This window comes from Alosa sapidissima, chromosome 20 (assembly GCF_018492685.1).
Source record: "Alosa sapidissima isolate fAloSap1 chromosome 20, fAloSap1.pri, whole genome shotgun sequence".
NCBI lineage: Eukaryota > Metazoa > Chordata > Actinopteri > Clupeiformes > Clupeidae > Alosa > Alosa sapidissima.
The window spans coordinates 4,340,902-4,354,857 of record NC_055976.1 but is presented as its reverse complement, the minus strand read 5'-3'; the positions used below and the strand labels follow the sequence as shown (position 1 = coordinate 4,354,857).

Sequence of the window (13,956 nt, the reverse complement as noted above, 5' to 3'; positions counted from 1 at the left end):
CCTGGGAGAAGAGTACAGTGTCATGAATGTAATTTGTTCAGTTAGTTTGTTACGGGTCAGACCGCGTGTGGAACCTTATGAGGACACTGAAGGTTAGCTGTGTCCGCAGAGCCTACAGTATGAGCTCCTCTCTGTCCTAGCGTTTCTAAAAGGGAGAGAAGGCAAGGACAAAGAGGACAATAAGAAAGGGGCTCTCAGCAGTTGGCCAATCATGAAACCCACATGCTGGGCAGAGGCTGGGCAGATTCTCCCTGTGAACATCTGATAAGTGGGTAGGCACATGGACTGAGCTTTGCCAATTTTCACAGAGTACCTCTCTGGCAATGGACTTGGCAGTGTTGAGGTGGTGAGGGTTTTAACACAAACAGCATCAGAGAGTTTTACTAGAGGAGGCACTTGAACCCAGTGCAGGATAGGCTACTCCCAACTCAACTCCTAACATCCTTGGCCAGGAACGAACCCAATGGCTCGCAACATTAACCTTCATGATTTACAATTCATAATATGGCCATATGTTTGTGAAATGAAATGAGATCATAAAATGATTTGCTTTGGGAGAGGAGATTCTCATGGGACCTTTTGGGAATGTGTGTTTTTCAACAGTACTGTCAATAGTTTCAGCTACTTCCACATTGTTCTTTACCAGAGTATCAAAACGATGCTTTACCAATATCCAACATGTACAGAACTAAAAAAACTCCTTAAAAATCTCTGAGCAGCATTTCCCTTCATCTCAGCCCCTCGAGACTCAATCTGAATGGCCAGAGGTGATAAGTCTATACACATACGTATCCAAAACAGTGAACTGACATGTCTACAAAAAGAAGTACAAAACATCTGAACAGCCATTCCTCTCCTTGGTGCTCTACATCAAGACAACACTGCAACACTTTACATTCATTTGCTAAGTTGGCTAACATCTGCTCAAATGTAATTCTTGCTTCTCGCTAAGATAAAGGTTTCACTTTTTATTATACATCAGCTATGCTTAAAACGTGAATGCATACATCACAAACATATACCCAACAGAATTCCTCAGAACACAATCACATGGCAGTCAGGCACTGTGGAGGGGACAACAGAATGTTAAGGACAGGAATCACAATAGAGGTATGCCTGGGTTTACCTTGGTATCATCTGGACGGTTTCATGTCCACACTGCAGAGAGGATGTTTATCCCAGCTGACCCCGGGCCTCATATTAATCTACAGACTCGCAGCAGTGGTCCATTTACAACCTGTGCTGCTGAGGTCACTTACTGTGGACGGTCAGCTCTTTCTCTGAGCTCAGGCTGATGGAGGTGGTCTCCTTGCGGCTGTCCCTGGACCTCCTCTCCGTTGGCGAGGAGGACACCGTGCCCTCCTCCCAGGTGCGCAGAGGGCAGACGCGGGCCGCCTGGCTGGGGTGTCCCACCGGTCCCGCTTGCCCCAGCCGCCCGTCCGTCACCGTGAAGCAGCTGTCGACGGCCGAGCCCCTCCCCGGCCGGCCGGGCCGGCAGAGCGAGCCGCAGAGCAGCGCCAGGAACTCCTTGCGCACGCTGCGGTGCATGTAGCCGTAGATGTAGGGGTGCAGGCAGCACTGCAGGAAGAAGAGGATGAGCGCCAGCGAGGCCAGCCAGGGCGGCACAGGCCGGCGCGAGCACATGGCCACCGTGCTCAGCACGCTGTACGGCCCCATGCTCACGATGTACGACGCCATGATCACGAAGACCACGCGCGCCGCCTTGCAGTGGTAGTGGAAGCGTCTGTGGCGCGCGCGGGTCGGGTAGCCGGACGAGGGCGCGTCGGGGTGAGGCGTCTGGGGCTGCTGCTGCTGCTGCTGCTGAGATCTCTGTGGGCTGGAGCAGGACGCCTGGGTGGACTCGGGCGGCTGCAGGTGGCTGTTGGCCTGGATGGGGTGCACCAGGGCGTTCTGGCGCCGGGCGGCCCGGAACACCATCCAGTAGCAGCCCAGCATGATGAGCACGGGCAGCCAGAAGGAGAGCGCCGACACCAGGGCCGAGTAGGAGTAGCTGGAGGACCACACCACCGTGCAGGCGTTGTGGTGCCGGTCGAACTCGATGGCGCCCCAGCCGTAGAGCGGCGGCGTGCTCTGCAGCACGCTCAGCAGCCAGGTGAGCGCGATGAGGTTGGTGCCCAGGTGCGGCGTCATGCGCGTCGGGTAGGAGAGCGGGTGGATGATGGCCAGGTAGCGGTCCACGGACACCACCATGATGGTGTTGACGCCCGCGAAGGCGAACAGGTGCATGAGCACCACCAGGGCCTGGCAGAGGCGGGCGTCCAGCGGCCAGACCCCCGGGGCGGCCGCCGCGATGGCGAAGGGCATGACCAGCACCGTCTGCAGCAGGTCGGCCAGCAGAAGGTTGAGCACGAAGCGGTTGGCCACGTGCAGCAGCTGCGGCTTGCGCTGGAACACCAGCAGCACCACCACGTTGCCGAAGAGCGACGTGCACACGATGGCCGAGATCAGCACCATCTTCACCGTGCTGTTGATCACCGACGGGCCCCCGGCGCCCGGGCCCCAGGGCAGGCTGGCGTTGGCAAAGCCCTCTCTGGGCGCCTCCAAGGTGGGCATGCTGACGGCAAGGACTGCAAGTGAGGAGACAGATGCATGTGTGGCGCTCGGGCTCTGATTCGTACTCTGTCCACACGTTTTTTTTTTGTTGTTCTTTTTTCTTTAGATCAGCCACTGGGTTTACCTTGAGGGAGGAGGATGTCAGAGAAATGTCAGTGAGGCACAGCAGGTGGAAAGAAATGTGTTTGCCTGTACTTAAACATGGCAAGCCTGCTGCATCAGTGTGCGTCTACCAAAATCCCTTCCTTGAATACAGCATAAGCTGCTTTATGGAACAATAGCTAATTTGAGACACAATGTGAAAACAAATCAGAGAAAGATGTGAGGGTGCTGCCAACGCAAGCTTTAACGTGAGAGAAAGATTCCCGGCTCCTCTTCATCAATCAAAACGTTATGCTATTTGTCATTTAACTGAAAAAGACCCTCTAACAGGGGCCTTTTGCCATGTAGCGACCACTCACACATGAAAATAGATGCCAAAAGGAAACACGCTCTTTAATTTGATTGTTCGCTTAACACCAGATGTTCAGACATTTGATGACTCGATTGTCGCTTTCGTTTTTCAACAAATGACAACGCTTCTCAGTGATAATTACCTAACGTTATTACCTTTACGTTGTCATCGAGGACAGAAGAATCCTTTTACGGGGATTGTGATTGTCATTATCAATGAGTCTTTGTCGGAGGTATTTGGTGATTGGTATCCCGTTGCTCTTTCCCATTGATGCCGCTTCGCTCTGATCACAACACCGCTCTCCCATTTTGGTCACCGCTGTACAATCAATGGCAGTGGCAGCAGCCCCTTGAGTCCGACGCAGCACATACCACCAAGCATCAGTCAGAAGAGCGTCCAATTCAGTCGTGAAAACCTGATAGACAGTGTTCACTTGTGAGCCATCGTTGCATTTTTTAGATTTGATCAACTAGTCAGTGATGCTTTAGCAAAGAATTGAGAGTGAGTCGTTCCACCACACCATAAACATGACGACATAGCCTATAGCCTACGCGGTAGCCTATAATTTACTGTCCGTCTGTCACCTGCTATAGGCTACAAAATCCAAGCATCACATAGCCTACATACAGACCGTTCGTCACGCTTTTATCATGACCCAAAACACAATTTAGGCTATTTTACGTCGTTATCATAGATTAGCCTATGATGAGGAGTCAGTGTGGTCTTCTTAAGGGCATTTGATGCAAACAATTATTTTATTCCATACCCTAACAGAAGTCCAATTACGTCATTGGTCCAAACATACGTGATATGGCTACAAGGAAATGCACCTTGTAAGCAAAATACATGGATGCAAGACACATGAATAAATAAATTAAAAACAAATAAAATTAGTTCTTATTCATCGTACAGACATTTCCATGTTGGCATAGTTCAATTCAATGTTCATTGGCTAATCAATACAGCACAAACATAGGCCTGTAGCTTTACCAACCAGTACCAACCAGTAATAGGGGCAAATGTCTAATAATTGCAGAGCAATTTTATAATTGAGGTGGTGCCATATGTATGATAGGACAAAAGTGAGCCAGCAATGCAACTTAGATTTACTCAAATTGTTCCCTATCCTGCCAGTCAGACTCTATTTCCACCCAACACTTTAGTTATTTCCCCTGCCAACCTGTGAGCAGTGTGCACAGGGTAATCTCAGCACTGTCATTTGTACTATAACTTTAGGTTAGAAAAGATAACCTGTTTCATCACAGATTAATCTGTTAAAAAACAGCATTGCATAGGCCTATACAAAGCCGTAGCCATTGAGTTTACATGGGGGCAGGGGGTGGGGTGGGAGACCAAACAACCTATACATTGATAAACAGATGGAGTGATATGTTTGTATACATTTTATTTTTACAATAGTGTCAATAGTGTCACATGAAATAGAGTAATAGTGTCTAATAGTAACCTATACTTGGCCCTGTTCTTCCCCTATTTGTGTCATATAGGTTTAGTCAGATTTTTTTTTTTTTTTTTCTGAACCGTAGGGTTTAGAAGGACCATTTTTTTGTATGTTGATCTCAAGGGGCCATGTCAACCCATTCCATAACCACTCATTTCATGTATAGCGCCACCTAGTTAAACACAAAAAAGTAAAAATGAGGTGTTGTAATCGCAGGTATCTGTGACCTAACATAGTCAAAACTGCACGAAATTGGAAGTGTAGGATCATTATGACACCCTCTGAATGCACGCCAAGTTTCGTGGAATTCCGTTCATGGGGGGCCACACAATAAATTAATTTATGTTACTATACACCAACTGGCCTGTAGGTAGCCGGAGACAGTTTTCTGTGAATATCTCGAGAACCGTAGGGCCTAGGAGGTCCACCTTTTTTTTGTATGTTGGTCTTAAGGGGGCAGGTCAACCCATCCCATTACCACTTATTTCATGTATAGCGCCACCTAGTTAAAAATTAAAAAGCAAAAAAGTAGGTGTTTTCATCACAATATCTCTGGCTGACATGGTCAAAACTGCACGAAATTGAAAGTGTAGGATCATTATGACACCTTCCGAATGCATGCCAAGTTTTGTGAACTTTCGTTCATGGGGGGCCTTACAATAAAATAATTTATGTGTACATTTAGTGACCGTACACAAACAAGGATTCCTGGGACACTGAAAGACCGGGGTACACAAAACTTAGTGGGCATGTAACCCCACATGGATATCATGGAACCATCGTTTTTCGTTTTGATCTGTAGCCCCCCCGATGGACTGGACCACCGAAAGGAGGGTAGGGCAGACACAGTTTTCTGTGAATATCTTGAGAACCGTAGGGCCTAGGATGACCAATTTTTTCCGTATGTTTGCCTCCAGGGGTCATGTTAACCCATTCCATGTGCACACATGTGCATAAACAGATACACACGCACACACATACATTCACAGTAATCATACGTATGACACATACTCACACAGTAGACATATGTACGCATGCATGCACATGCACATGCACAAACACACATACGCAGACAAACACACACACACACACACACACACACACACCCACACACATAAACATAAATGTGTGCGCGCACACATGCACACAATTCAAGAATTTCTCAGAATTATGAACAGGCAAGATGGGGGTGGGGTTGTATAAAATCAATTTTACATGTGAAATCTATGAACTAATCATGTTTTGGTACTTGTTGTCTAGCAGATACCAGTGAGAATTGAGTGTGGATAATGCAATTTAGTGAGACAGTTAGAATCATATAGGCCTTTCAGCGTGACTTATTTTTTGTGGAAAAAATGTGCTGGACTGGGCGGCGGTCATATTTTGTACCGCTCTGCGGTACATCTAGTTCTATCTTATGGTATTCCATAATAGGACAATAAGTTCAGATATAGTGGCCCAACTTGAGCAACTTGTATTTTTTTTTCTCCAAAAAGTGTGCACGCAACATTTGCATGCTCTGCTTTCTTCTAAAGAGTGCAATGACTGGTTGGGTTATGCACTCTGACTGCCATACCAACGAACCTGGCTCTTATGGCATTGCAGTCAAGCTGCAGGTCTGACATTTCAGCTGGATTACCTGGGGTTATTTGAACAGGCAAAATGACGACCCATCATCTTGGTCACACCTTTCACGTGCTTCCTTAGCTGCAATGATCTCTAATTATCTCATGACCTCCACTCTCATCTCATCTCATCTCATCTCACAACTGCACTCTTATGTCTTATGTTGTGCTCTTTTTCTCCATCTTTATATAGAATATGTAGCATTTGTTATAGTTACAATTATTACCTTTAGCTTGTGATTACATCTGCAAGAGTAATTATTTTGGACAGCAGTGACCGATAGGCTATTGTAATATAATAATTTATGTCTGTATATTGGTGTGTGTGTGTGTGTGTGTGGGGGGGGGTATATTATAATTATGGCTTTGGGTCTATGCCAGTCTCAAGGGATAAGATGTTGTGTCTCATTGCCTTTCTGTGTTTCTGCTTGGCCTCTTACTTTATGAGCTAAGTATTGATGTGAGCACTGAACTGATCTAACAACTAACGAATATAATTTGGTTCAGTGCTTACTACCCAGATAGAATCCAATGGGATTCCTCCAGTCCACAAAGAATCAAGCACGATTAAAAGATATCAGGAGAAGAGTCCTTTGATGGTGCGAGTTTCTTGACCAACTCAAAGTGCTGTGCTATGTTGAAACAGTGAACTACTTTCAGCATTACTGTAAGTCCTTGCTGACTTTGTTTCTTAATGTATTTGAGCAAATTAATCGTACAATACTATATACTAAAGTGAGCTACAGTATGCAGACCCAGACTTATACAGTTACAGTTCTCTGTCTGTTGTCATGGGACATGACAATAAAAATGTCTCTTTTCAGAGTGACAGGGGAACGCAGGGCACAGGTGTGGCTTTAGGTTTTGTTTTCACTGCAAATTTGCCCAAGGCATTATTGGGCTTTGTGGTTATCACTCATGGGTGTAAATGGGACCCACACTGAAAAGAACTGGAATTGCTTGTAGGTCCTGCAATTATGACATCTTAAGATTTTGTCATAGGCTAAAACCTGGCAACCCAAAACCCAAATAAGGAAGCGGGTGCCAACTGCGCAGCCTGAGTCTCGTCGTAAGCAATCGGGCTAGTTGAATGGCCTACTCCAGAACTAGATGTTGGGGACACATCCACAACTCCTGTTGTCACGATACCAAGATTATTGTTTCAATACCAACAGCAAGTGAAGAATCTCGATTTCGATACTATTGCAATTTTTTCAAATTTGATTTGGTTTGTGTGATTTGTGAGATCATTCACATCAGTTAGCCTGGCTAGCGCCACCACTTCTCAATGAGACGTGGTCTGGGAACCAAACGTTCATTTTCTCGTATTTGAAAAAAATACCCAGATCCGTTTATTGGGTGCCACGGATGTCTATCAAATGCGTCTGTGCATAGCTCACCATCATCTTGCTTTCCCCCCGTTCTGTGATTGGTTCCCTATCTGAGGCAAAAATGAGGGCGGTAGTTTCCAGGCTGCCTTAGCAGCGTGAATCAAATCGCGCGCAAGGCAGCATGGGAACACCCAGGCTACACATCAGTGGTAATAGAATAGAATTTGATTGACCCTCCACACACACACACACACACACACACACACATAGAAAGTGATGGTTGTCAGGTTTCTTTTTCATATTTTGGAATTCATATAAACTATAAATGTATATTGATCATTATTTATAGTATTTTAGGATCTGCATGATTACTAATAGCTAAACATATTTAGTAATTTGATTACATCATATTGATATTTAAATTATTAGGCTACACTTGTCTATATCATCACATTTGGTGTGTAAATCTAATTGATTGCCTGTCACTTTAAGAGGAACGTGAATGCTGAAAAATAGTTTCGCAAGTGCAAGGATATGTTGATTCAATTCATCATATTTGCTATGTCATTAGATAAAATAAATGTTCAAAAAACTAACAAATCAAAGAAAATCTTTCTGGGATGAGATCATAGAGCAGATAAGTGTTTCGCAATGTTCATTTATAGGCTATGGAAATGCACCATTTGCATTGTGCAGGCTACATTCACAAATACATTAGCCTACATAAACAGAATATAGGAACAGGAAAATGTCACGGATCCACTGTTTATTGCGACTGCAAGATTGGTAGCCCATTAAGCCTAACAGTCAGTGATGGTAACTTATAGCCTATGTGACTGTCCGTGCAGCAGCTAAAAAAACAGTTAATGCTATTTTACACAGTAAAATCCGCATTTGAAAGCCTGGTCACCAGTTGCCAGTTTGTATGGCTAATTATTTTGCCTAGACTGCAATGAAAAAGCTTCGTATTTTTGGGTGGCATAGCTGATCTACAAACCACAAAAAGGGACAAACATGTACAGGTTGAAGGGCAAAGGGAATATCACAATGTTTTACTCTGGCCTTTTTTGGGTATGTATTGGCAGACAGCCCTAACTTACTGTTGTCGTTGACACACCCGCTCGCTTGACTGCCGGTGCAAACAAGTACAGTAGTGTGCTTTGACACTCTCCGTGCGTGTAGGCCTACTGTAGCGTGCATGTCAGATAACCCTTCCCTCTCGTCTTCTGTTTTTCAGCAAATCATATGACGACGTTTCACTGTCGGAATGTCGGAATGATCAGCAGCACAAATAAAATATTGGTGGTGACAATTTTGTCATCTTAAAATATTGATTAGGACTAGTCCTTAGCGTCCCACCCTAAATCTACGCCCATGGTCTACATTACACAAAGCTCTATAAGCAACACTGCATCATCATAACACTATTGTAATATTGCACACTGTCCTATTCTAAAAACTGCACCAATGTAGACAGTTCATGATAATCAATAAACAGATAGCTACCCCCCTTACACACCCACCCACTCAATATCTATACTAAGACTTACTGTTAAGTAGTTTGATTGACCAAGGGACCATGGAGTGTTTATACCTTTGTTTTGTGGTTTGGTGGGTACCAAGATGCCAATATACCAATACTGCAATACAGCAATAACATAATAAACACAAGGCAATGCAATAACGGCAATAACAAAAATACAATATAAAGGTCCACACAACAATTGCAAAGTAAAACACAAAGAAAACGAAACATACAGGGAAAAGAAATCACCATTGCAGTATTTGACAGATACATGCTTTAAAATAAGTTAACAAGAAAAAAAGAAGTTGAATACATTGCAGATCATTTGTGCAATGTCACAGAATGCATCACAAAACAAATATACTCAAATGTAATATCATTATACGGTTCATACATTTTATGGTTCTATATGGTATCTATAGTGGCAACCAAATTATAAAACAGAAGTGAAAGAATGTACTTAAATGGCATCAGCTCCATAATCCTCCATAAATGTCAAAGGTTTCATGAAAACGAGTCCTGGAGCCATACAATAGCAATCATGTTCAGTCTGCAGTGATGGCGGATCCTGCTCTACTCCATACTCCACACCATCCTGTACAAGTACAGAGACAAATTTATACCCATGTATCATACTCTATGATTGGACCATCCACTTATGCACTATAATACACTATGAATAATCACCATGGAGTTATTCACCAGCCTATAGTGCACTATGAATAATCACCATGGAGTTATTCACCAACCTATAGTGCACTATGAATAATCACCATGGAGTTATTCACCAACCTATAGTGCACTATGAATAATCAGCATAATCAAACCCCTGCACACTCTACACTTATCTCACACAGTTTTATTTGTCTTCTTCTGTATGTGTTTTATACTGTAGATGTAATTCCTCTCTTTGCCATGTTAACTCTTGGCACGTGTGTGTGCTGCTCTTGGCTCATTTCTCGATATTTTTGGAAAATATCTTTGAGGATGTGCTTAAAAATGAAATGTGTTATTATTATTATTATTATTATTGGATGTCATAAATCACAACATAGCGGGTTGAACATGTGGGACATGTCTGGCATGCATGATGGATGCTTGTTCTGCCCGTTTGGAAATTTGGGGCTGAAAAATAAAGCTGACTGTCAAATCAATAACACCATAACCAGTGATCACATGGAATTTTCTGTCTCTTGCCCGGACCCGGATTTCATGCCTCAAAACCACTGCTTGCCCATTTGTAGCCATTGTTTTAAAATGTCTTTAGCGGCAGTATTCTGGGTTTATTTAGGGGTGGCACATCTATCTTAGGGCCTGTCTGACTCCATGCCAATGTGTATTACAGGATCTTAATTAATCTCCATCATCTGCAGAAGGTAGGCCTAATCCAATCAGGTGCTTGATGTGGTAAGGGTTTTAAGGCTTTGCATGGCATGTGAGTCAAGTGGCATGTGGCTAGATCATGCTCAGGCTTGGCACCAGACGACCAGCCAAAGCTGTGACCCAATCACGCACAGGCCCAAGGCCATTAGCAAGACAAAAGTTAATTTGCAGGTTCCTTGGATAGTCCTTCAGCTCTGTGATATCTCACTGGACCCAGGCTCTGTGTTTGCTTATTTGTAATACTGTCCCACTAGTGACTCGTCTCAATCTGGCAGGGATGTACATTTCAGATAACCAAGGGCATTTTTGCTACCCATTAGCTCTTCTCCAAGAATCAATGGGTAAAATCCTGATAAGATAGATAGATAGATAGATACTTTATTGATCCTCAAGGGGAAATTCAAGGGTCTCAGTAGCATACAGACATCACACACAACATGCACTTACAGCAGAAATGGTAAACATAAGTATAAGTATAAACATATAACTAAACTCCACTGTACAATAAAGACAGTAGAAGATAAGAAAGATAAGAAAACTAACAAAACTAAATACTAAATACACTATATAAATTAAATTAAGAAAGTCCAATGTGCTTGAGGGTGATCAAGCATAAGACGCTTGTAGTGACAGGGCCGGGACTGGTAAGGTGCTAAAGGGAGTGAGTTTCATGGTGAAGGTGCAAACAGTAGTCCAACCATAGTCCTTAGTTATGCGTGCCTGGCAAGGTGCTCAAGAGAGTGAGTGTCATGGTGAAGGTGCAAAAAGTAGTCCAACATTAGTCCAACAGTGCAACAGTGCAAGAGTAAGGTCTAGAGACCAGCATAAATAATATGGACAAATAGGAGAGTAAAGTATAATGTAGACAAGGTAATATCTAATTTGCAGAAATCGCCTGTGGCGTTCATCAGGAGACAGGTTACTTAGCAAATGTTTCTTGACATGACTTGAAAGCAGTGACAATAATCTTTGTTTGCACTTTACGGATACACACTCACCTGCTGTGTACTGTAAATTCAGAATAACATGACTCAGTGTTCTGATTACTACTCCTGATTGATGGTGTTCTGAGAAATAACTGTGTTCTGGTTATCACATACTGTACTACAGCCACACCCCTGACGGGCAGTAAGGGTGGGATTGTGATGACGCCTTGATTCAGGGAGCTGACTGAAGTGATTGTAAATAGTTTGCGAAAAGCCCATTGCCCCACACCTGCAAGCAGCCACTCCTATCTGTTTGAAAATGGTTCCTGCTTGTCATCCTGTTCTAGCGAGAGAGAGAGAGAGAGAGGGTGTGAGAGAGTAAACATATCCTGTCTCCTGCTATAGCTGCACTGAACACAATGTTCATTTGATCCATATCAGGATGACAATTTGATGTTTTTCAATGAAGAACTAACACAATTAGTGTATCTCCATGTTGATTCCTATCATTTTCATTCAAAATCATTTCACATAAGTTCAACACTATGTGGTTTTCTATAATTGTAATGAACTCTTTTTGACTGTTAATGGCCAAGTGTGTTGATGTTCAACGTTTGACTGTTTTCTCATTAATTGTGCATAACAAAAGCAGATAAAAGACAGCGCATAGGGTATGCAATATTTATATACATTCCGACTAATGAACAATCTTACAGTAATGCCATACAGATGGTGGAGCCTCGGCAAACCTTTGAAGTGTAGGCAGAGCAGCAGAGCAGCGCCTTTTCCATTACAGCAGCCATTACACGCTAGTAGCTTTTAGCGCAACTCTCTTCCTCATCCTAGCAGATGGACCCCCAGTTCAAAGGCAGCCCCCCGAGCCTCGCGCCTGGGCGGGGGGATTAGAACCTGTCCTGCAGGCTTCTGCAAGGACAGCCCAGGGGACTTGAGTTAAAGGAATAAGGAGTAGGACCTGCTCTCTGTTCACCCCCCCACCCCCCCGCCCTGCCTTCACTCAGGTAGAAGACTCTAGAGGGTGGGGTTGGGGGTGCAGGGGCCCATGGGGGCCCATGGGGGCTGAGAAGATGGATCAAAAGGAAAAGGCTGCTTCGCAGGAGAGAGAGAACATGCAGATTATTGTGAAATAGAGTTCCCTCGTACCACACAACTGCAGCCCAAAATAGTTATGCACCCCACATTCATACAGCCTTCGAACAAGCACCCCGCCTCACCCACTATCCAAACAAGTCCCACTATCCAAACAAGTCCCTCAGAAAATTGCTTGGAATCTGTATTGCACTGTGTGAATTACAATATGAATATGTAGCTATCTGTGCTGGATATTTTGGGACTGGGGAAAGAAAGGCTGTTGATAGGGAAGTTTGCAGAGGTTAAATCAAATGAGATGAAGCACATAGCTGATTGGATCAAATTATAGTTCCATCAAAAGACTAAACATTTCATGATGGTTACTGAACACTCCACTGCACACATTGTAGACACATTCATTACATTTATCATCTCATTATTATGAACTGATAACTCCAAGCTCACACTGTAAATGATTGGTGTCAGTAATACCAATTGTGTGTGGTTATGCATAGTTCAAGTCCAATCCAAGTTGCCTGTTTAGCACCATCTAGTGTTCAGGCAGAGGTATTGCGTTTACTCCCATGGTGCAAACTGGGAGGATCTTGTTTTATATCAAAGGAAACCCTGTTTGTCACATGTAGACAAGATACAAGATGCTTCCATGTTCCACCCTCACCTTAAGCAGAGTGTGCCTCGTCTCTAGTGAGGAAGATGCAGTTTGATGACACGAACCCCCACAGCACTCATCCGGTGGCGCTGGAGTCTGTTTGTTTCTCCTGAGTGTGGAACGTCAAAGCTGAGGTGGGGCGTTTTAAGAGACTTAAGACAGGAGGGCCCAGCTGAATGCTGTGAAACAACTGATAACACAGCAACCTCAGAGGCTGTGAAATAAGATGCTTCCCCGAAGATAATTGAACCCAACTGTCAAAGAGGTGCTGCACAGCGTGACGTGGAGGCCTAAAGATAGTGCTGAAACGAGCATGTGTGTCAGCACTCTTTCTGCCATGCACCAGTTTTTCAAAACTTACTTCTGTCTGAAAACCACACGGGCAACGCAACCCACATATCCAAAATCCAGAGTTTTCACCAACTGAGGAACCTCCACGGTGACAGTGACCAAAGTTCGAAAAACGTGACATCTATGTTGTGTGTACCTCTTGCACTTACGTGAATTGACAGTAAGAAGCTTTGTCTCATTCTTCTCTTCACATTTTAAGCATGTGCCAGGAGATGTAAACACAAACACACTTGCTGTCAGAGACAACACCCCCCTCCTGTAAACAACCTCCTGCCCGGCCAACTCAGAGGGGCAGTAGTGGAACGAGGTTCTCCGTCTCATCCTCTGCAGATAAACAAACAGACAAACAAGATGCCAGATTCACCAGGAAAACAACACCGGCACTTGAAAAAGGCCTCCTATTCATGACAGAGGCTCGACATGACCCTGTTTTCCCCTGACACTCCAACAGTTTAGAGGTAATTATCTGCGTCCCCCCCCCCCCCCGCCCCCCTTCAGACGGTGATTACTTTGCCACACTTGGCAGACCTTGTCATAGGGTGAAGGGGGTGAGGTGGAGCATATCATCG

The 13,956-nt window shown here is 44.3% G+C and overlaps 1 protein-coding gene across 2 annotated transcripts; it reads right to left on the bottom strand.

Annotated features, from left to right (window-relative positions):
• Nucleotides 1-640: 640 nt before the first annotated feature.
• gpr101 (G protein-coupled receptor 101) lies at nucleotides 641-3,588 on the bottom strand. Of its 2 annotated transcripts, none has more exons than XM_042074539.1 (2): nucleotides 3,171-3,588; nucleotides 641-2,698 (listed from the first exon to the last, which is right to left on the bottom strand). In XM_042074539.1, exon 2 carries the CDS (start codon nucleotides 2,572-2,574, stop codon nucleotides 1,252-1,254), a length of 1,323 nt encoding a protein of 440 aa, XP_041930473.1. In that variant the 5' UTR covers nucleotides 2,575-2,698; nucleotides 3,171-3,588; the 3' UTR covers nucleotides 641-1,251. The 2 variants fall into 2 exon arrangements, with proteins under 2 accessions (XP_041930473.1, XP_041930472.1); XM_042074538.1 differs by having other exon boundaries at nucleotides 3,184-3,588.
• Nucleotides 3,589-13,956: the final 10,368 nt, after the last annotated feature.

What these genes read in the sequence shown, in the direction of transcription:
- gpr101 (XM_042074539.1), bottom strand. Translation starts at nt 2,574, where the DNA reads ATGCCCACCTTGGAGGCGCCCAGAGAGGGCTTTGCCAACGCCAGCCTG.